The 23,367-nt window shown below is 38.0% G+C and overlaps 1 protein-coding gene across 6 annotated transcripts in view; it reads left to right on the plus strand.

Moving 5' to 3' along the window:
* The first annotated feature begins 658 nt into the window (after positions 1-658).
* YTHDC2 (YTH domain containing 2) overlaps positions 659-23,367 on the plus strand; it is a 34,971-nt gene continuing 12,262 nt past the window's right edge. The window contains exons 1-24 of one of the 6 annotated variants that reach the window (XM_038124834.1): positions 659-1,474; positions 2,015-2,105; positions 2,493-2,686; positions 4,987-5,186; positions 5,790-5,956; positions 8,410-8,512; positions 9,717-9,873; positions 12,030-12,137; positions 13,143-13,291; positions 13,677-13,812; positions 14,158-14,284; positions 15,282-15,347; positions 16,123-16,301; positions 16,464-16,560; positions 16,636-16,723; positions 16,827-16,907; positions 17,849-17,931; positions 18,831-18,936; positions 19,071-19,190; positions 19,555-19,827; positions 20,333-20,459; positions 20,906-21,111; positions 21,879-22,074; positions 23,206-23,315. In XM_038124834.1, coding sequence (XP_037980762.1) covers positions 1,207-1,474; positions 2,015-2,105; positions 2,493-2,686; positions 4,987-5,186; positions 5,790-5,956; positions 8,410-8,512; positions 9,717-9,873; positions 12,030-12,137; positions 13,143-13,291; positions 13,677-13,812; positions 14,158-14,284; positions 15,282-15,347; positions 16,123-16,301; positions 16,464-16,560; positions 16,636-16,723; positions 16,827-16,907; positions 17,849-17,931; positions 18,831-18,936; positions 19,071-19,190; positions 19,555-19,827; positions 20,333-20,459; positions 20,906-21,111; positions 21,879-22,074; positions 23,206-23,315 — 3,432 coding nt within the window. In that variant the 5' untranslated portion in view covers positions 659-1,206. Of the gene's footprint in view, positions 1,475-2,014; positions 2,106-2,492; positions 2,687-4,986; positions 5,187-5,789; positions 5,957-6,266; positions 6,347-8,409; positions 8,513-9,716; positions 9,874-12,029; positions 12,138-13,142; positions 13,292-13,676; positions 13,813-14,157; positions 14,285-15,281; positions 15,348-16,122; positions 16,302-16,463; positions 16,561-16,635; positions 16,724-16,826; positions 16,908-17,848; positions 17,932-18,830; positions 18,937-19,070; positions 19,191-19,554; positions 19,828-20,332; positions 20,460-20,905; positions 21,112-21,878; positions 22,075-23,205; positions 23,316-23,367 lie in introns of those variants that run through there. The other 5 variants (XM_038124836.1, XM_038124835.1, XM_038124837.1 and 2 more) reach the window with 5 other exon arrangements.

Raw genomic sequence — 23,367 nt, forward strand, 5'->3', positions numbered from 1 at the left:
GAAAGTCAAAAAAGCAGTGAAAGAAGAAAGGCATGTCTTTAGGAATTTGTTATGCAGAATGCACTCAGGCTTCACGCCATTTTTAGCCAATATAGATGAGACCTAACCCAACAGTTAGTTATCTCTGTGCGCTGCTGTATTTACAGGATTGCAAACTGAGAGCAGAATTGAGCCTGAGGAATCATTTTTTGGAATCATGGGGATTTTTGTCCCTTGGAAGGCAAGATGATGCTGTTAAGAGGCAGAAACTGTTAAGAGATTTGGGTTCATAATTAAAGATTTCTGATGTGACTCTTTCAAATTAGTTATGGCCTCTTGTTTTTTACTGTTGATACCAAGGATGGTAAGAGGAATGTTCATTTTATTCAGCTGAAGTGTTTAATTTTCCATAATAATTGTGAAGCACTCTAAGGTGGCAGTACTGAATGTCACAGGAACAGCAATGAGGAACTAGCATTATGTACTTTGGTTGAAGATACACAGGCAGATACCTGAACTGAAAAAATTTTAAAGCCTTAGAACAGATCAGTTGTTCCACTCCAGTGTGACCTCTCAGTGCAGAATTATGCTGAAGTAAGCCTTGTAAACGCTTTGGTAGAAGTGTCTTAAGAGCTGTTTTTCAGCCAGCTACATCAGACAGTGAGTGTTTATTTTCTATTTATTTAATTCCCTACTTCAGTTCACAACTGAGGAGGAGTAGTTTGTTCTTCTTCCAAGTACTCTCCTTCTGACCTAATGATGTTTCCAAAGCAGCAGCCTTCAATACCAAGCCTCTGTGTAATACCCAAGAGGTCTGGGTTTAGTTTCTACCTCGTGTCCTCAGCGTGCACTCAAAGGACAGCAGGAAAAGACGATCCAAAATCAAGGGCAAGTAACACTTTACAGAGTGAGGAGGCCGAGGGCCGAGATGACCCTCGCCACGCCTGCGTTTCATACCAGGCAATTAAATCACGTAATTTATGACCAGGCAGGGTACCGGTGCCCCTTTTTGGTCACAGCCATACACATACCTCGGAACTTAGGCAGGCTTCCCCAGTAACGGCGGGGAAAAAAGAGCCAATTTCCTTCCGTTCTGGGCGATTCCGGCTGTGGGTGACTCCACTCAAGCCCCGCCCCGCCCCGCCGCCGGCGGTGCCCCCCGGGCCGAGGAGCTGCGGCCCCCGATCCGTGTCGGTGTCGGGGCCGCGTAGGGGCCGTGTCGGGGCAATGTCGCGACACAGGCGGGTCCCGCGGCGGCAGCCCGGCGGGGCCGCGGGGGGCTCAGTTGCCGCCGCGGTGCGCGCCCGGGCCGAGGCCCTCAGGGAAGTCGGCGTAGACGAGGAGGTGGAAATGGCCGTGCAGCTCGCCCTGGAGCGGTTCCGGAGAGGGGACGAGGCGGGTGCGCGGCACAGCCCGGCCCGGGGGCAGCCTGCGGGTGTTGTGAGGGCGCTGACAGCGGGTCAGGGCGGGGATCCTGCCCTTCTGCCCAGCCCTGGTGAGGCACAGCTGGGCTGCTGCGTCCGGCTCTGGGCCTCTCAGCTCAGAGACAGGGAGCTACTGGAGGGGGCCCAGCAGAGACCACTGAGATGAGATGAGGGGTCTGGATTATCTCTTATCAGGGGAGGTGTGGGAGATGGTCCTCTTTAGCCTAGAGGAGACTGAGAGGGTATCTCATTAATGCACATAAATGTCTTCAATATGAGTCCCAGGAAAGCAGTGCAGACTTTTTGACAAGGAGCAATGGCCATTAAAACACAAGAAATTCCACCTCAACATGAGGGAGAACTTCTTTCCATTGAGGGTGGCAGAGCACTGGAACTGCTGCCTGGGGCAGGGGTTGAGTTTCTCCCTCTGGAGACATCCCAAACCCTGCATGTGCTCCTCTGTCACCTGCTCCAGGTGACTCTGCCTTGGCAGGGAGGTTGCACTGGGTGTTCTCCCAATCCTAACAATTCTGTGGTTCTGTAATACTGAGATGTCAAAATTACTGCTTGTTGCATTGTTACTGTTTTTTCATTATTATTTAATCTTCTAGAGATGGAATTTCCTTCTAGTTTCACTAGTAGTGAAAGAGCATTTGTTCACCGGCTGTGTCAGTCTCTTGGACTGGTATCTAAAAGCAAAGGGTGAGTTGGGGTACAATTTTTGGCTTTTAGGTGCAGACCAATGGAATCTCATGACTAATGATAACCTGACTGATGTTTTCAACATACCCTACTGTGTTGCAAGGAATAGTATTCAAAAAAAAGTGTAAAAGTAGACACAGAAGTAAGCATCTTTGTTCATTGCTGTATGCATGCTTGGAAAAACTTGTGACATGCATTTTGGGACAGCTTGCTTTTCCACTTCCACTTAATCCACTTCATGTATTTAATGGCTTCATTAAAAAAGCTTCACTGTGAGGTCTGGTTTTTTTCAAAGATTTTGCCTAAAGTCTCATACCTTGACAGATAAAAGTTAACCTAGAGTAGGTTCCTTATTCCTAAAATAAGTTCTCTTTTCCCCCCTCACAGAAAAGGAGCCAATCGATACCTGACTGTAAGGAAGAAGGATGTATCAGAGGCACATGCAGTCATGACTTGTGACTTGGCTCTCCGTACGAAGCATGCCGTTTGGAGTCTAATTCAGAGCTTTCCTGTCACAAATAAGGAACGCACAGAACTCCTGCCAAGGACAGAGAGAGGACATGCCTGTGCTGTTGAATCTGGTATGTTCTGACTGTCTTCTGATTTGGACTTGTCCATCAAAACCACTTGGAAAAACCACCTGCAACCCAATGACAAAACAAACCTCTTTCTGTTCTGTCCCCTCTCATGTCCTAACAGACACCTTTAAAAAACATGGATTTTCCTTTTAAGGTCTTTTATAACTGGTGTTGTGAGGAACTTGGGAAGTCATATCATGCACATTGTGATGTCTACCTTGTGCTGTGTTAATTTAGAATCTTAGTTCCAGCCAAATCTTTTTGGAAGCACATTTGTGAATGTTGCTTCATACAAGTACTCTGAGGTGGGATTGAAGAGTCAGTGTTACTACGATGCTACAAGAACACCCTTATGAGAAAATGAGGTTGTCTATTCTAGAAAGGTTGGTTGAGATTGTCTATTATATAAATTAATGTTCTTGATAAATCAAGAAACTTAGTTTTTATTTTTTAATCTCCACAAAATAGATTTGGTCCTTAAGAGACTATTTTCCAGTCTTCTTGATTTCTTGAATACAGAAGAGTTCACTGAAAGACAAACTTCTGATAAAATTGTTTAGTTTTTTTTTTTTTAAAGGAAGGCTTTCATCTAGATTCTTGCTTTAGCAACTACAAGTTGAAGAGTTACACTGTGTTTCTGTGTGCAGAGATGCATGTAGTGAACAGAAAACATTTGTACCTATATGCCTTTAATTGCATGTTTAATTGTGTTTCTGATACATAGTATCTGTTCTTTTAGTGCTTCCTTTGCCCTTTTTTTTCAATTGTTTCAGTTGTTTATTAGGATTGTTTAATGAACAAAGGGAAGCTATAATAGAAGTACTGAAATGCAGTGTCTTAGCAATGTAAGGGATAAGTTAATGAACAGTCTAATATTTTTCTTTATCTGCTTCTCAGTAATTTATTTTTCGTTCTCCTGATCTCTTAGTCTGTGTTTGTCTTGATACAGCAGAGCTTGAAATTTAGTATATGAATCTATTAATCACAGTTATCATGTGTATAATTGAGTCTACAGCAAGCTTTTCATTCTTCCAGAAAATAATTGTCAAGGAATTACAGAGTAGCACTGTCGGAACTCAGAATGTCCCACAGACATTCTCGGACGTTCCAGACCCAGGTCAAAAGCATCTGAGACCCTGGCATGCAGCCAGAGACCCCTGTGGCTTTGAATCTGACCCATGGAACAGTTTACCAACTTTGCAGGAAGAACAAGAAGTCACAAAAGTTTAGATATTGTAGTAGAAGTAGTCACGAAGTAAAGGGTAGGATTTTTGAGTGCTGTACAGGGGGGTTTTAAGCCTTGTACGCAGGGGTCCAAGTTTTGTACATGGGGTCAGGGGTTCTAAGATGGAGGGACTTGGGTGTGCCCTGTCCTCTTTCTTTCTCCTTCCTAACCTCCATGTCTTTGGTGATGTTGGCACTCACACATTGGTTTAGAGTAGAAAGTCACCATTCAATATAGATAGTAGGTATTGGAGAAAAAGCATAAACATGTAGTATGTAATATATGATATAAAAGATGGCACCAGCCCCCTGGGAGGGCAGAGTGCCTTTGTCTGAGCTGCTGAACGGGCCACAGCAGTTCAGGGAGAAGAATCTTGTAGATGACCAACAATAAACAACCTTGAGAACAGACAACAGAAGACTACTGAGTCTTTCTTCGAAGGCACGGGTTGGAGGAGGGAATTTTCCATCTTTCGGGGTCATCTCAATCCGGGGGTGAAACCCCACATAGCACTTGCAAGGATGGATTTGAAATAACTCCTTCAGAAGGATGTGCATGTTTTTGGGCTGCTTATGCACTGCTTTCTAACACATCACACTGCTTTTGGGGTTCAGGACTCTTGATGCAGCATGCTTGCATTAATCTGATTTCAGGCAAATTCGTGGAATAGCTTAAAGGTTCAACTCTGCAAGTGTGTATTTCTAGGGAGAACTACAGGTGTGAAATGTGGGCGCGGATACAAAGGCTACCAAAATACGCCAGGCTGGTTTTCTCTGGTTTAGTTTCTCTTTCTCCTTTTGCTCTTTGTAGGCTTTTTTGACTTGGAGCAATGCTCTGGAACAGTCTGGTTTTATTCAAAATACCTATGAAAGTAATAACTGTTTTGAAAAATAACTGTTTCAAGCACCGCAGGAGGACATGTTGCTATAAATATGACTTCTAAATTGTGATGGGTTTGTCACTTTACCCACAGAGATGCATAAAAAGTCAGCAACGTTAATTTTTAAGTACAAATTTTGAGTGTTTTAGTGACCTTCCTCTGAATCTGTATAAATAAACTTCTAACTTCTCTTCACAGAAAACAAAGAAGTAAACAAGACAAGTGGTCGACTAAATGATGGCATCCCCCAGGTCCCAGTGAAAAGAGGGGAATCAGAGTTTGATTCCTTCAGGCAGTCACTACCAGTTCTTGAAAAACAGGAAGAAATTGTCCAAATAATAAAGGACAATAAAATTGTTTTGATAATAGGAGAGACTGGATCAGGAAAAACTACGCAAGTATGTTTCTTCAATGAAATAAAAAATATAACCGTATTTATACTAAACTAATGCAAATTGTGTAACATTTGTGATGTGGAATTTCTTTATGCTTTTTTAAGGCTTTTCTTTTCCTGTATGATTGAAAATCTTGTGTTCCAATATATTTTCTTGGTTTTGAAACACTAAGCCAGTAGATAGGTACTAAAAGCATAAATTTTTCCTCACAATTTTCTCGTTTTGCATTATTTTTTAATTAAAATAATGCAAAGTATTGAAGGGACAGTAACTGTGATGTTTGTAAAGCCCTTTTTGTTCTAAGGCTAGTTTTGTTCTTAGTACCCTCAGTAATATATTTTTTGAGTTAAAATGAGAGATTATCTACACGGCTTTTTTTTAGGTTTCTTTGAAGCAGGAGAGAGACATTGCAAGTATTTTCTTTAAAAAAAAACTAAATAGGTTATACTTAGAAATTTATTTTCTGCCGATTCAGGTATGCTTGCAGTGGTAATCCTAATGAAAAGTCTTTTGCAATGTGTAATACTAAGGTGCAGTTAAATTTTTTCCCTGTGCTAACAAAGCTGTGGCTTTCTCAAAGAGTAAATTTGAACCACTTCTTTACAGATTCCTCAATTTATCCTTGATGACTGCTACAAGAATGGAACTCCCTGTCGTGTGTTTTGTACTCAGCCAAGATGTTTAGCAGCTGTTGCTGTGGCTGAAAGAGTGGCAGCAGAAAGAAGAGAGAAGATTGGCCAGACAATTGGTTACCAGATCCGTCTAGAAAGCAGGTACTAATGGTATTTCTAAGTGTCAGTTGATCTTGTGTTGGTATTGTGAATCTTGTGTTGTACATTTAAACTGTATTATGTTTGGGATGCAGCCCCAAAATTATAGGTGGGATATGTTATTGCAGGTAAGGAATACTCTTAAAGAGTATTACGAGTAAATAATTTCACTCTTAAGAGTGAAAAGGATGGCTTTCTTCCTGTGTTTTGCAGTTTCATCTAGTAGTTTGTCTTATAGAACTGAATTTCAGGTGCTTTCTATTGATTTTTTTCTGCGGAGTGTATGCATGTAAAATCCTTGTCTGATTTTCAGATCAAGTCTACACTTTCTATTTTTTTTTCCCCTCTCTACTTGTAACATGTGTGGACCCAAAAGTTCTGCAAGCTTTGAAGGTAGGTGTGAGCAGCATGCACTACAAATGTTATGTAGTGTGAGTTGACAGGAGTCATAAAAGGGGAAACAAGAAATTTGGAAAGTCACTGATGAAGCTGAGCATTATTTATCAGTCTGGTTTGGGCTAAATTTACTCTGCTTCAGCTTTTGTGTTTAAAACATGAAGTGATGTAAAAGTAGAGATTTCAATATCACTTGATGACTTTGTCTGTAAAGCACAGCATGAATGGATTGTGTGCGTTTTTTACATCTTTGTACTGCATAGGCAGTGACATTTCAGGGAAGGGCCAGTGGTTGGGATATGAGTGACCAGAAGATGGCAAAAGGTTGTGTTGCTTGAGTGAACAAAGATAACACATAGCTGATGAAAATGAATGTGCTTGAACAATAAAGCCACAATAAGAATTCAGATGTGTGTATGAAAGCTCACAAGTCTGTTAAGAGGCTAGTGAAGATGTATCACAAATAAGCTGGATGATTAATATATGGAAGTACTATGCTGGCAGAAGAAGAGCAAAGTCAGATCAAAATGGAAGAATTACTGGAAGCAGTGCAGAAAATCCAGCTTGAGAGGAATCAATATATTTACTCCAGAGAAACACTAAAAGGGGGAGATAACAGTATTTTGAGCTCTGGACAAAAAAAAAAAAAATCTGGAGTGGAGATGTTTAGAGGTATTTATAGTAACACAGAAGTATAATTTTTAAAGTTTTCTTTACTGCCTTCCAGAGAAGAGCTGTAGAGTACAGTACAGAGGAACTTTTCAGCTCCTTTAGGATGGCAGTACCAGAAGAAGTAGTGACAATTCCTGTTTTTATTGGGACAGCTAACTCTGCCCCAGGTATAGAATTGTAACATTTCAGTATTTTGACTTCCTGAAAAACCAGAGGATCAGCAGATTACTTTGTGATTTAGTCAGCTGTAATGGATTGTGTCTTCAATGAAAGGCTTTGGGAGCTGTGGGGTGGCTTCTGTGAGAAGGTGCCAGAAGCCTCTCCCGTGTCTGACAGAGCTGGTGCCAGCCAAGACAGACCTGCCTCTGGCTGAGGCTGAGCCCATCTGTGATAGTGGTAGTGCCTCTGGGACAGTGGGGAATGGGGGAGGAAAACCTGCATAACAGAGGCAGCAGTTCAAAAAGAGCAGTGAGAGCATGTGAGAGAAGCAGCTCTGCAGACAGGAAGGCCTGTGCAGGAGGGGAGGAGGTTCTCCAGGGGCTAGGTGCAGCCCATGGTGAGGCAGCTGTGCCCCTGCAGCCCATGGAGGTCCATGGTGCAGCAGGGATCCCCCAGTGCAGGACACTATGTTGGGGCAGGTGGATGCTTGAAGAAGGCTGTGATCCTCTGGAAAGTCCATGCTGAAACAGGCTCCTGGCAGAACCTGTGGCCCCATGGAGGGAGCCCACACAGAAGCAGGTTTGCTGTCAGGACTGTGACCCTGTGAGTGTCCCACACTGAAGCGAGCTGTTACTGAAGCATTGCACTCTGTAGAAAGGGACCTGTGCTGCAGCAGTTCATGGGAAGGACTCGTATTGGAGAAGCTCATGGAGAACTGTCTATGAGAGACACCCACGTTCTCCTTCTTCACCCTGTGAGTCTTTCGTTGTGTTTCCTCTCCCCTACCCATGGAGAGGACAGATAGAGTAGCTTGGGTAGGCAGCTGGCATCCAGCCAGGCTCATCCCACCATGTGGAGTCAAATACAAAGGCTATATCCAAGCATATGCTGAGGAACTGAACCCTGGTTTTCCACGTGGAATTTTCTAGTAAATTGAATGACATGCAGAGTTTCTTCATGGTTCTCTTTCACTTCCTTATTTATTAAAATTTGAATCTTATTTTTTCAATTAATCCGTTGTCCAGACTTTTGGGGCACAGGCACTACAAATTGTTAGGAAATGTCTGGGGAAAGGCATAGTTTAAAAAGAAGGGGTGTGCATAAGTCTTTTGGGGAGAGAACTGTAATTCCTCTTCCTGTCAGCAGCTGCTTTAATTTTTGATGCATGGAAAGCTAGCTGCCTTTAAATGGTCAAACCCCCTGAGCTGTCTCTGTGATGTGTTCCATAGGGTTTCTCCAAAGACACTGGTAACATTCTGCACTAATGACATGCTCCTTCGCACGCTGATGGCAGGAGACAGCACCCTCTCCACCGTGACCCATGTTATTGTGGTGAGCATCCTGTGGTCTTTTGTGTGGGGTGGAGCAATATGTATTGCTTTAGAAAATGAGGACCTCATTCTTTTAGATTTAAATTTGCTGAGTACTTTAGGTGTTTTTGTTTGGTAGAATCTCGATCAACTTTAAAGACTTTCTGAATCCTTAGGGTGGCACACATGTTTTGTGGATTTTGGTGTTTTTTAGTGTGTTTGTGTTTTTTTTCCTGTAAAAAATATTTTATTTTCATGCCAATGATTAGTTGTGGAATTGGGAGGAGTTGAGGAGGACAGAAGTGTAAATTTTTCTGACCTTCCGCCATTCCTCAGGAAATCCTTAGGGAGGCTTACATTGATGTGGTTCAATGTGATTGTGTCAGAATTTCTGTTATCATCTCTCTATTTTAGCAATACCAGGTTTTCAGTCCATTTGTTTGCCCAGAGTTTTCAAGATAATGTGGAGGCCAGTTGCTAGCAAATTATTCAGGTGTGTTCATTTATGACTATGTTAGTATTCCTATTGTGGAATTTAATAAGTAAGGGGAACTAGAATGTTTATGGCAAGATGTAAATACTGAAGAATAAAAGAAATCATGGTAAGTTTAGGTGCCTATTTTTTTATTAAAGCATAAAAAAAAGCATGAGAATGATCTATACATTCTTGATGTCAGCCTACAAACCTTGTATTTGAGCCCTTGTTTCATTCATTCAGAATACAAAACAAAACAGAAGAATGACAAAGGTGATTAATCAGTTATGTGCCTTAATTTACCAGCTTTGTGTATGACTTGTCTAAGCAATCTGTTTTTCTGATTATGTGGTGTCATAAATTTCTTTAAATGATCATCAGTGGTGAAGTGAGAATTTATTAAAGTAAGATTTATAGGATTTGTGGCTTGTGGCGTTTTCTTGAAATTTGGCTTCAAATACAAAATTGGAGCAGTTTCAGATATTCACTTTGGCCTCTGAAATTAGGGTGTGTAGAGTTTCAGCATTGCAGTGCACTCAGCTCTGATAAAAACTTTTTGAAGTTTTTTTTTTTGCTTATGGATAGCATTAAGAAACACCTTTTTTTAAAAAACCCTATTACTTAAACTAGACTTACACATTTTAAGATCTCTGTAATGTGCCTCCAAATTTTTTTTTAAGTTTGTTTTTGTCAGAAGTTGTGATCTTGAATCTTGAGGTTTTTTTATCTCTCCTTTTTTCTTTTGTTACAGGATGAAGTACATGAGAGGGATAGGTTCAGCGACTTCTTGCTAATAAAACTGAGAGATGTGCTGCAAAACCAGAATAATTTAAAACTAATTATTTCTAGTGCTGCTCTAGATGCAAATCTCTTTATTAGGTATTTTGGAAGCTGCCCAGTGATACATAGTAAGTATTTATCTTAACTCTTTAATCTGACTATACCTGCCCTGAGACTCACAGATCTTACTAAACTGTAGCAAACTATTTTGAGTAAAGGCACATGATGAATACATTGAGAGTTACAGGAATCCTTGTTCTTTGTGTAGTCAGGTTTCTTGTTTCTTAACTATTTTCCTAATTCAGAGTGAAATGTTTTAGTCACTGGGAGTTCTGTAAATGCAGGTGTGTCCTGCCCCCCTCAACTATTAACTGAAGAAGTAGGAAAAGGTTATTGAAGTGTTGTCTTCATGCTGATACAGGACTTATGAGCTACATGAGTGTGACAGATACTAATACACTCCAGTAGATTCTTATTCTTCAGGCCTCATGAGGATTGTTACTGGTTACTGGATAAAACACAGATAACTGTACTTGTTCAGTTCAGAAATACAGGCTTAGGCAGATTGGGTTTCATGCTTGAACCACATGATTATTTGATTTAGAGAAAACTAGTAACCATTCATCTAGGTAAATATTCAGAAGAGGCATCCGGTTTCTCTTAGTTTGTGTTGACTCAGTTACCTGCAGTTAGATTACATTCAAATGCAAAGAAAAGTTACTATTATTGCTGTTTTAATTTCATTTGACTGATCTTTATTAGAGTCAAAATATAAATGTGTGGGAGATGGGGGTTTTTTGTGGGTTTGAGGTTTTTTCCCCACCCTCCTTGCTTGCAGGTTTTCTGCATGGGTGACCTCCTCTGGCACCTTGCAGTCCTCTTTATTTTTCAACAGTAATGTCCAAGTTTAATGTGGTTTGAAAAGTAGCTTTTAAGATAAATGCTTTATTTGACAGTCAGGTAGACTCTCTGCATGTCAGCCTTTTTAAAAAAAAAATCTCAACAATTTTATGAAATGGGTGGGATTGCTTACTGGTTTATTTTAGCAAATGCTTGTGAGAAGGAAACCTCTTTTTCCCTTTTTCTTTTTTTTTGCTGATGGAAGTGTTTATTGCTAGTTCCTACTTTGGAATTTCTGCCTAGTAAAATAAGGCTTGCAACTTTTTGGAGACAGGCATCTGGAAATTACAGCACATGATTTCATGTTCTCTGAGTATTTTTTGCCTCAGTTGTGATTGTTGTGTGGCTTTCCAGTTTACTCTTTTTGCATCTTCCTGTTCTTTCAGATTGGTATATTTATGTTGGAAATTCTGATGGCAATCTCTCCAGTTTACCACAGTGCTTATGCTGGTTATGTAACAGGAAATACCGGGTTTTCCCTTTTTTTTTTTTTTTTTCTTTTTGAGAATTTAAGAATTATAATAAGCAGATCTTTCTGTTAATGTAGTGAAAAAGGTTTGATTCTCCTTCAGCAATATGGCTGACAAAATCTTGACCACAGAAACCAACATTTTGTAGTTGTGGATTGCTGTAGTACACAGAGTTTGTGATCATTGTTGGAAGACTTCCTCTGTGACAGCTTCTAAAAGTATGTGAATTTTGGATTGTTCTTTCTGAAGGAAAATCCTGAGTGATCTAAAGTCAGCTTAAGGGACAAAAAATCAAAATGTAGAGATTTTAGTTCTTTATGCAAAAAGCATCCTTTAATGTCCACAGAGAAGGTCTAGAAAATAGTAATGTTGAAAAAGAAATCAGGATAAATTATTAGAAGGTAAAGGCCACTGGGATGTCTCACCTGTCAAGAAGTACTCAGTAAAGAAAGCTCAGCTTTGCTGAATTAGGTGAGAACATGGAGATAAGTCTGTCTTCTCACATACTTCTCATGAAAAGAAAGTAGTTTAATACAGAGATATACTGTCTCCCATGTGGAGCCTTGCAAAAAGCTATATTTATTGCTTATTAATTACTTACATTTTTAATCCAAATGGCAGGCTTACATGGCGAGTTCTTGTTTGTAACCCTAAACAAAAATGGCTGTTTTTCTCATTGAAAAGAAGTTAAGGGTAATAACTTAATTTTAAGGGTAATGAACATCTCTTGCTATTAACACTTGATAAAATTGAAGAGGTTGATGAGAAACAAGGTAGCATTTTATATTGGAAATGTTTTGTTTTGTATAACTTTGAGAAAAATAAACTCCAGTGAAGATAATTTTTAAATAAAATAAATGCTGTAAGTGAAGCTAGTGAATATATAATCTTTTATGGATTTTTTATTCTTTTAGTTCAAGGGAGACCTTTTGAAGTTAAAGAGATGTTTCTGGAGGACATTTTACGAAGCACTGGATATACAAACAAAGCGATGGTGAAGTACAAAAAAGAGAAGCAGCAAGGTTGGTGGACTTCCTAATTGTAAGGGTTAGCAATGAGAATCATTGATTGATTGAACAAACAATTGACAGGATTATTTTCTGTTAAAATTCCAAAGTCAGGAGATTAAATGAGATGTGATTAGATAACAGCAAGTATCTTCAAGCTCTCAGTATTTACATTATTGAAATAGTTTATGCAATTAAAGGGAAAAAATCACTTTGATTCAGTGCTTGAATTCTTTTTGCTTTCAGTTGATAAATATCATATTTTTTCTAATTATTATGGTGTAGAGTTACTTGTAACTGGGGGTCTGCCCACATGAATACTAAGGAAGCGTAGGATGCTCTGTACCTTTGGGTGTAAATTAAAGTTTTTTAAAAACTATTAAAATTAAAGCTATTAAAGCAAGCAGGATTTTGTACATCTTGCACAAAATGTACAAGTTGTTCCCTTTAGTAACATTTTTCACTGCTTTCTTCAGGCATGGATGTATTTTTTGTAAGTGTTAACACTCTTGAGCTAAACATAATTGGTTTTCAGTTGATTAAGTAGATACTGCTTCAGAAGTTTTCCCGGGCAACTGAAAGTAATGATCCCAGTGATTGTTTAAAGAAAAAATTTAAAAAATGCAAACCCCAAAGCTATATATTTAACATACAATCCTAACTGGATATTTATCACAGTGCTCAGCTCTGATCACTGGGGACAGAAAGTTCGATGAAGACACTGGTGTTTTCTACTGTGTCTTGTGTGCAAAAATAAGTTGTTACATGCAGGGACTGTATCACTTGTCTTCAGCATTCCATTTCTGGAAAAAGATCTAGGCTGAGTTTGTGTGGAAGGTGATTACTTAAGGAAGATTCTTTGAATGCAGTAGTTTGGAATAAGAGAGGCTTGGGGGGTGGGTTTTGCCTTGTTCTTATAGCCCTTGTTTGCAGTGGTGCACTTTGGGTACTTTTTTAGTAGAAAACAATGGATAATAAAGATGACTCTAAAACTTTCCTGGGGAATATTTTGCATTCTAGAAGAGAAACAGAAGAACACTCTTGCTGAGTGGTGTTCAGCTCAAGAAAACACTAACAAACTGACATCTCGGAGACAAAAATCAGTTCCAAGGGCAAATGAGGAGTACAAATGGTTGGATGAGGGTGGTGACACAGTATTTAATCAACTGGTAAGCTTTTTCTTTTGTTGGAAGAGATGTTTATGTTTTTGTTGTATTACTAGCCATTTAAAATCTGTTTTCCAAAGATAGTTCTGTAGAGTCTTTGAGGATATTAATGTATTTTAAAGATTGCTTTATTAGGATTTACTGCTCTAGCTGAAATGTGCTCTTCAGTTACAGTGATTGTACACAGCTTTTCCTCAGATCAAATGGCTCAACTGCCATTGTGTTAGTACTTGCATATGACAAAATCAGTGCATTAACTGATACCTGAGTGCTGGATTTCTGGTTGATGCTGGGAAAAATAACCATTCAAATTCTTTGTGGGTAATGTAAGAGAATAAAGACAACTCTTGGAAGAGATTAATCCTTCAATATTATTTTTTATCTTCAGACTGAAAAAGATGTCAATTGCCTTGAACCATGGATAGTAAAAGAAATGGATTCCTGTCTTTCTGACATCTGGTTGCATAAAGATATTGATTCATTTGCTCAGGTGTTAAATCTTATTTTAACTGAAAATGTCAGTGGTAAGTTTCTTGCGTTATCACATAAGAAAAAAACAACCTAAAATTTACTTAGATTTTTATCGCTATTTTATCTCCAGTTTCAAATGTTGTTACCTTTGCATTCTGATACGTACTGAAAAAATGGATAGGGCTAGCAGAATGAATGAGTTGTTTAGGTAGTTGTTGTTGTTTTGAAGTATTGGCAGAAGTATGTTTCTAAAACAGTGTGGCATTCACATGAACTGACTGCAGAGATAAAGTGAGGAAACAAATTCTCTTTGGGCTGGAATTTGAAAGCAATATTTGTACTATATTTAGATGAAGAAATAACATTTCTCTTGGGTTTGCTGTTTTTTTACTTCTCAGTTGATTATAGGCACAGTGAAACTGGTGCAACTGCTCTGATGATTTCTTCAGGGAGAGGCTTTTTGAGTCAAGTAGAACAGTTGATCAGTATGGGAGCAAGTATCCACTGCAAATCATCAAATGGCTGGTAAAAACGGAGAAACTAAAAGATAGATTTATTTGTCAGTATAGGAGAGAGAAAGAAAATTATTTAACATCTAAATTAATTTGCTAACTTTTCACACTGCTGTAAGAACTATAGATTTTGACAGCCTAAACAGTTTCTAACTCCTGTTAATCACATTGTTTTCTGTAAATTATAAATTGAAGTCTTAATTACATGGTCTTGATTATGAGCTACAAAGTTTGTTTCAGTAGGTCTGTTGAAGACACTAGTTAGCAGAACAACTGTAATCTACTGAATTGGACCAAAATGTTTGGCAGTTCTTATTTTCATGGGGTACCTATATCAGAACATCTTTCTGTGATGTTTCTAAATCTGTTGTAGCATGTAAAAATATTTGTGAATCTGTAAAAACTCAAGTTTTGTGGTCATGAAGTATGTCTTCATATAAATAGGGAAGTACAGTAAATAATTGTAGTATGGAATTATAAGAATTAGAATTCCAGAGGTCTGATATTTGGTGCTAACATTTGAAAAACTTGTGAAGGATTGCAGTTTAAAGGTAAAACGGTGAACTGCATTGTGAGGAGGACAGCTTCTGAAAGACATGAAATAGCCGAATGTTTTCCCACGTTTATATGCAAAACGCCTGGGGTGTGACTTTTTGAGATGACTTAAAGGCTACTGCAAACAGGCAGGTCTGATCTCTGCACGTTGTTGTGGGCTTTTTAAGGGAATGGCACATTCTTCCTCCTCATTTCCTTGTGCATGTTTGCAGGTACTCCTGTGTAAAACTGGCATTTTTTTGTGGTAAAGAACTGCAGTTATCTAAAAGTCAGATAGCTGTTAACACCTATTCAAGCACTTTCAAGTGGGAAGTTGCAGATCCAGCAATAACAGTACTGATAACAATATGGAAATGGGTACAAAAGTCTGGTGTCAATTGCCTCGCCTGATGTGCTATTCATACTCATCTTTCAAAGTGAAAAATCAAATAAAAATATTTGTTCAACTCTTTCAGGATGGCTGTGGACTGGGCTAGGCACTTTGGACAGACAGAAGTTGTTGATCTGTTGGAATCCTACAGGTAAGCTGTAACTTTTGCAGAAGGAGTTGTATAGCATAGTGAAGGGAAATTTGAGGTTTGTGTTCTTTTAATCAGAACAGGTTTTACCTTTTCGTGCTGTAAAATCTGGACTGAATAGCAATACCTTTTCTTTTAAGAATAGGAATATTTCAAAAACAAACAACAATGAAGTTTGTAGTCAGTATCATATTGTTTATGTTTGCACAACTTGCTATTTCTGTACTATGTACCATTTTATTTTCACATGCTTACTTTGGAAACAAATCTGTCATGTGTTTTTATCTGTATATTTTTATACGCAATAGACAGATTAAAGAAACTTTACAGAAGTAATGTGTACACTAGGCCATTCAAGAATGATTTTTTTGATTAACTTACAGTTATCATAGTTGAGGTAATGTTTTGTGAAGATTATATTTATTATAATTTCTCTCAGTGTAGTTTCTGCTAGTGGAAAATTTTTGGAAATACATAAATATTAAATATGTTTCCTTGAACAGATAAACAGGAAATATCTTTATGCTTTCATTTGCTTAGGGATGTGTTTCAATGAAGTTTAAGAAAATGAAAGTTAACACTAATAAATGAAGCGGCATCCTTTGTTGGGTTGACATTTAAATCAGTGAACGGTAATAGTACGGTGATTCTCTTCTGCTACACTTAAAAATTAGAGTTCAAGACCAATAGTCATGTTGATCTTGATCTAAGTTTGAGTTGATTGCTGGATGCAAAGCCAAAGGGGCAGCCTTGACTCTGGTGTATTGTTCTATTACAGTGCTTCATTTGGATTTGGAAATCTGGACGAAAGTTCCCTGGTCCAAAAAAGCGGTAGTGACCTTAGTGCAGAAGACAGAGAACTACTGACAGCTTATCATCACAGTTTTGATGATGAAAAAGTGGATCTGGATCTGATAATGCACTTACTTCACAGCATCTGTCATAGTTGTGATGTGGGTAGGTAAATACTGAACCAGTTGTTATGGATTTGGTTTCTGATGAATCGTGCTCTTTTTTCAGCAATCCCCAAAAGTTAAAACCTTCTGAGTGCTAGTCTACATGGCACTGAGGTGTATTTGAATTTTCTGTTTAACTTTGCAAACCCACTTCCTTCTTTAGGAGCAATTTTAGTATTTCTTCCTGGGTATGATGAAATAGTGAGCCTGAGAGACCGCATTCTTTTTGATGACAAGAGATTTGCTGATAATGCTCACAGGTAAAACCTTTAGTCACTGTGGCTTTTCATTGCCTCTGTTAAGGATCCTTAAAACGTTCTTTTGTCTTGCATTAGATACCAAGTTTTCATGCTTCATTCAAGTGTGCAGACTTTGGATCAGAAGAAAGTTCTTGAAACTCCACCTTCCGGCATCCGCAAAATTGCAAGTATTAGAGGACTTGGTCAGATGCTACAATGATCTGTTTTGCTGTTGCTTTTACAGTTAACTATAGTTTTGGTGGTTTTGGTTTTTTTTTTATTTGCAGATTCTTTCTACTAATATTGCAGAAACCAGCATAACCGTCAATGATGTCGTGTTTGTCATTGACTCAGGCAAGGTGAAAGAGGTATGACTGCCTTAAATTTTCCTAGTGCGATTCTAAAACACATAGTAAAATTTTGGAGACCTTTTTTTTTTTACTTTATAGTAAAGTAAAAAAAAAAGCTTTTACTAGCTGAGAGCTAGTGCCTGTCGGGCAACAGTCCTCACTGAGAAGTTTTGACATCCATTTGTTTTAAAATAAGTACTGTAAATAGCTAGCTGTCTAAAAAACTTGTAAAAGCTAATATAGGTTGATATATTAATGTGTCTTTCTCTTTTCAATTTAGTATTTCTGTTGGATTTTTAAAACAAGTCCTCAGTTCAGACCACCACCTTCCTGAGACTTAGAGAACACTGGGAGTTCCTTTTGTCCTATTATTGTATCAAGTCCAAAATAATCCATTAAGTTTTTAAGCAGTTTTTTGGTGTGTTCAGTGCCCATTTGTAATTACTTGTTCAAGAAAAGTGAGATCACATAATGAGGCAATTTAAGACCTAGTGTTTGGCTTTGAAAATGAAATTGGATTTCACAGGCAACATGCACACCAAATTTCTGAAGTTCTCATAAAACAAACTTCTTTTTGTAATTTTACTTCAATCTAAGAAAATAAGTAGTTAATTTCCAAATGAGATAAAAAGGAAAACTTTATTTGGTGTAATAATGTATTTTTACTTGCTGTGTGATATCTCAGAACACAGATCTGACATACCTTTTACTGACTTGCAATTACCTATTGACTAGAAAATGTTTAATTTCAAAAACTGTTTAGCACTAAGATATTACAAAGGAGATACCTTCATAAATTCACTTGAAACTGAGAAGATATATTTGTGCCAGAAGCTGCTGTGTATATTACTGTTTCATACTTTTTAGAAAACTTCTGTTGGTAATGTAAATAACTAGTAACTTGTATTTCACATACCCTATTGAGTTTTCAGTTTATATTCCTTTCTTTGTTTTTCTAGAAGTCTTTTGATGCACTGAGTCGTGTTACAATGCTAAAAATGGGGTGGATTTCAAAAGCCAGTGCTATCCAGAGAAAAGGCAGGTAATAAATGCCTCGTACTGGTTTCCATTTTGCAAATACCCACATTCCTTTATGTTCAGAATATAGCACACAACATAGTAACTGTAGCCTAGTCCAGTGTCATGTTGGATAATGGCCAACACTCATTCTCTGCAGACAAGTAGGGGTCAGTATGTATTTCCTTGGAATAATTTCCCAAGTTGTAGAAAAGTGATGCTGAGGCGTTTCCCAAAGGTCTAGGTGTTTTTTCCCCTATTAATTTGTTCTCCTTCCTCTTTCTCCCATGTAGCACCAGCAGTCACAGAGTCCAGTGGGGTGTTTTCACATCTTGTCTGTGGGCACTGTGGGCAGAGGACTGCCTATATCACTTTCTCCAAGCTATCCATGATTTAACAGGCCAAGATTATATTCCTCCCAACACTGTGGGTGAGGGCTCAGAAGTTTATGTAGTGACAAATGCCTGTTTAATCAATCACATTGGCATTAAGCTGCACATATACACATATATGTATATGAATGAGAGAATTTGCTGTCTCTTACTCACAAGTTATTTAATCTTTATTCTACCTTTTACTCCAAGGGTCACTTCTGTTTGGGGGATGTGAGGAGAAGAAATGAAGTTTGCAACTGATTGAGATTTGAACTGGTCTTATGTTAACAAAAAACCCACACTTTAGATAAGCCTTATTTTTCTTCCTCCAGATTTCTCAGTGTTGGGTTACAATTTCAGTAAAAAATTGACACATTCTCAAAAATAATCCATGATTGGATGACTCTCACTTTGCATGTGACTTACAACACTTTCTTTATAGAACTGCTTCTACTTTTCCATTCTGAGTTTCTGTGTCTGTTCATTGGCTTTTGCTTTGCTTTTAGAAAGAAATCCTAATTTTCACAACTTCCCATATTTTATTTTCTAGGGCTGGGCGCTGTCAGCCTGGAGTCTGTTTCCGTCTCTTCAGCAGGCTCCGATTTCAGAATATGTTGGAATTTCAGTCTCCAGAACTTCTTAGAATGCCGCTTCAGGTGCGTGTTCAGTTAGAAATTATAACTTTATAAAATAGAATGTCATCAAACCATGCTATTAATTGCAACAAATCATGTGTTTGGGGGTTGTTTCCAAATCTTGGTAATCTTTTTTTCTGCCTTTTAACTTGCAGGAGATTTGTTTGTACACAAAACTTCTGGCTCCAATTAATTGTCCAATTGTAGATTTTCTTATGAAAGCTCCTGATCCTCCGCCTGCTATAACTGTGAGAAATGCTGTGCATATGCTTGAGGTCAGAAAAGGAACAGGTTTAGATGGTCCTTGTGTTTGATCCTAAATTGTGGTGTAGCAGTCTGTTGTACTGACTTCAGTTTGTACTGAAGCTGTTCTTAATTACTTAAGGATGCTTTGAATTTTTGTTTATTGTCTGTTTTCATTTTGTGTGTGGGGATGTGTTTTTCCATGTCAAGGGAAGAGATTGCTTCAAAGTCTTGTCTCGGTTAATAAAGCAAGTTTGACTTGTTTTTTTAGTGTTTGGAAACAAGTCCAGTTAATGTCCACTATTCACATCTTTTCTGCTTTCATTGTAAATTGATTTTGTCCACTGTACCCACCCCCCTCTCTGTTTGTTTGTTTGTTTGTTTGTTTATAAACAGACCATAGATGCCATGGATCCTTGGGAAGATCTCACTGAGCTTGGTTATCACCTCACTGAATTACCTGTAGAGCCTCACCTCGGTAAAATGGTGTTGTATGCTGTAGTTCTGAAATGCCTGGATCCTGTTCTGACCATTGCCTGTGCTCTTGCCTGCCAAGACCCTTTTGTGCTGCCCACGCTGGCCTCCCAAAAGCGTGCAGCCATGCTGTGCAGGAAGCGTTTTGCTGCCGGGACATTTAGTGACCACATGGCCTTGCTCAGGGCTTTCCAGGTAATACTTCATTTCAGAGAGTCCTAATCACAGTAGATCACCCAATCAAGGCAAATAATGTAGCAATCTACTTGGATTTAGAGTGGTGGACTGTGATTAAGTCCTTGGAGAAGACTTTATTTTTGCCTAGTGCCTTTGCAGTGTATTGGACTTATAAATTTGCGAAGGAACACTTTTTGTAGTATGTTTTGTTGCTATTTTCAAACCTTACAAAATTCTGAATGTTCCAACAATGTTCCTCTTTACATCCTATGACACTGAACTTCAAATCATGACCTTAAATGTAATGTTCTTTATTTATTGTTTCAATTTGACATAATCATCATTTTAGTGAACACGTACAGAGAACCTAATTCTTGAACAGAAAAAAGAATCTGGTTTGATACATTCACTTTTAGAGTGGGTTTTGCATTCATTTTATTGACATAAATGTAATCTTTTTTTTAAAATGCAGTTTTTAGTTTTAGCCTATCAAATTAATAGGCAAATGTAAAAACGTTTTCAGGCATGGCAGAAGGCACGCAGTGATGGCTGGGAGAGAGCCTTCTGTGAAAAGAACTTTCTATCCCAAGCCACAATGGAAATCATTGTAGGAATGAGAACACAGTTGCTTGGCCAGCTTAGAGCCTCAGGTAAAGAACTTGGAAAAAATTTTAACATTGTTTTAAAGTGAAGCATATAGAAATTGTAACAAAAATCATGTTCACTGGTGTAATTTTCCGTACTTAATTTGAAAAATACCTTCATGTACACATTCATGCTGGATGTGGTGTAGGTGAGGAAGTGTGGCTGATCTAACTGAAAAACCCTCATTTCCACATGCCACTGCATTTCCTGTTTTAATAAATTATTCCCATAGGAAATGTCTTTGTATTGTAGAAAATAGTGATATTCTATGTTAGTATGAAACCCCTTATCAGGAAGGATTTCAGTGTAGTGGTTTCTTCTTGGTGCTGTTAAGGTTGGCAGTGGTGAAAAATGCAACAAATAAGGCGTTTATTTCACCTTTAGTTTCTAACTCCTTTTGAGAACCAAACACAAGCTAATATGGCACTGTTTTCTCTTGTTCTTTTGTCAGGTTTTGTGAGAGCCAGAGGAGGAGCTGATATTAGAGATGTTAATACTAACTCTGAGAACTGGGCTGTAATTAAAGCTGCCTTAGTGGCTGGGATGTATCCCAATCTTGTGCATGTAGACAGAGAAAGCCTGGTGTTGACTGAACCAAAGGAGAAGAAAGTGCGATTTCATCCTACCTCTGTTCTTGGTCAATCTCAGTATAAAAAGGTAAAATCACTTTGAATTCATAGTTCAAGAAAAAGAGCACTAAAATCTATCACGTTTTAGAAATGTCTTTTCCTAGTTGTCAGTACTTTAAAAGCAGTATGGGCATTTAATACTACAGCTTTAGAAAATACTGTTCTACCCAGCTGATAGAATTGGAGTTGATTAATTTTTCCATTGTTTCAATTAGTCCTTTCTCTAGATGGAACAAGGCAAAATGGCAAAAACACCACCCCAGTTACAAGATTGTTTTAAAGATAGAATGATCCCTACTCTTAAAAGCAAGAAATTCTTCTCTGAAACTTTTTTTAACATTTCTTTTTAAAGCAAAATGTTTTATTTTATCATGGTAGGATAATTTGTGAATCTGGTTGAATTCTCTCACAATTTTTTATTTGCATGTATATTTTATATGTATATAATAATGTAATATAATAATATAATAATAATACATAATATAATATTATTATTATATATAATAATATAATAATAATACATGTAATAAATACATGTATTTATTTCTCAAAAGATAGAATCATGGAATGGTTTGGGTTGGAAGGGACCTTAAAGCTTATCTTATTCCAACCCCCTGCCACAGGTAGGGACACCTTCCACTAGTCCAGGTTGCTCAGAACCCCACCCAGCCTGGCCTTGAGCACTGCCAGGTTGAGTCATCCACAATGTCTCTGGATAAAATGAGAAATACGTTAAAATTTACATTAATTACAGGTAGAGGGTATAATAGCCCAGTCTTACCTGCTCTTGCACAGATTGCCCCAGCAAATGGACAAGCTGCAGCCATCCAGGCCCTCCCTACAGACTGGCTTATATATGATGAAATGACGAGAGCTCACAAGACAGCAAACATCAGGTGCTGCTCTGTTGTGACACCTGTCACCGTGTCCCTCTTCTGTGGACCAGCCAGGCTGCCAAGTAATGCCTTGCAGGCATCTTCATCCTTTCGAGGTACACTGGAGTCTGGATTTGGAATGTCTCCACTGGTATACACTAGTGTGTGACATGGAAGGCTTATTTTTCAGTAATATTTAATACATATATTGGCTGAGTCTGAAAAGATCAGTGTTATAATTCCTGTAGCCATTCCTGAATAGTTTGTAGGTTCTGTAACAGATCTCTCAGTTTTGGGATTCCTTACATATTCAGGTCCATAAATTACACAGTTCTGGGGTCTCGGAAATTACAGTATAGTTTGTAAGGAAAGAATGCAGCCATAATGTCTAATGATAATAATGATACTGAGATGGGTAGTATGTATGTTCTTTTTCTCTAGACTACTTTATTTGATACATTGAAGCAGACTATTCAAACTGAATAATTTAGAAATAATCAATATAGCAAACAAGTCATGTTGCTTCTAGCTGACACACGCATTTTCAAGATATGTTCTGCTGATAATTTTTTATGTCAATTAACTGTAAATAATAGAGAATATATAGAAGTTTCCTTTTTTTTCCTTATATAAATTGAGTCCTGTTGGATTGGAAGCAAAGATAACTGCTGCTAGTTCTCATAGTTTGAATCAAATGAAAAGTCCAACTAATTTCTGAAGCTTTCCTGTCTTGCTCTTAAACTGTTAACCTTAGAGTAGTGTTCATGCTGATTGAATTGCACTTTAGAAAAATAAGGAATCCTAATCAATAGCCATATGTATTTTATATATATATATATATATATATATATATATATATATATGTATATATATAGTCTTACTAGGTCTTTAAATCTGCTGTTTTACTGGGAAATAGAGCCACGTGTGGTTTTGCAAGCAGCTTTCGGCAAAAGTTGGATAGTGGCTTGTGAATACTGGTGAAGGTACATGAGTTGAGTCAGATCATATCAGTACATGTTTTTACATAGTAGGACCTTCAGCAGGTCTGGCTACTTGATTGCTGCTATCTGGAGCAAAGACTTTTCAGTGTATTTGCAGAAAAGAAGAGGTAGTTTTACAAATGTTTACATTTTAAAGTCAATTTTAGAAGGGAAAATATTATTGCTGGTAATACAGTAGTGTTCAGGTTTTTGTATATAAATAGAAATAATATAGAAATGCTAATGCACCTTTTGTCTTTAATTCAGGGGGAGGGGTATCTAATGATAGCAGTGACAGTGAGATGGAGGACAAAACAACTGCTAATCTTACACTACTGAAGCTGGACGAATGGCTCCATCTCAAACTGGACCCTGAAGTAAGTAAGAAATCACTCCTAGGTTTGCTTTCTGTAGAAGAATTGTAAAAAG

Source organism: Motacilla alba, chromosome Z (genome assembly GCF_015832195.1).
Source record: "Motacilla alba alba isolate MOTALB_02 chromosome Z, Motacilla_alba_V1.0_pri, whole genome shotgun sequence".
Classification (NCBI taxonomy): Eukaryota; Metazoa; Chordata; class Aves; order Passeriformes; family Motacillidae; genus Motacilla; species Motacilla alba.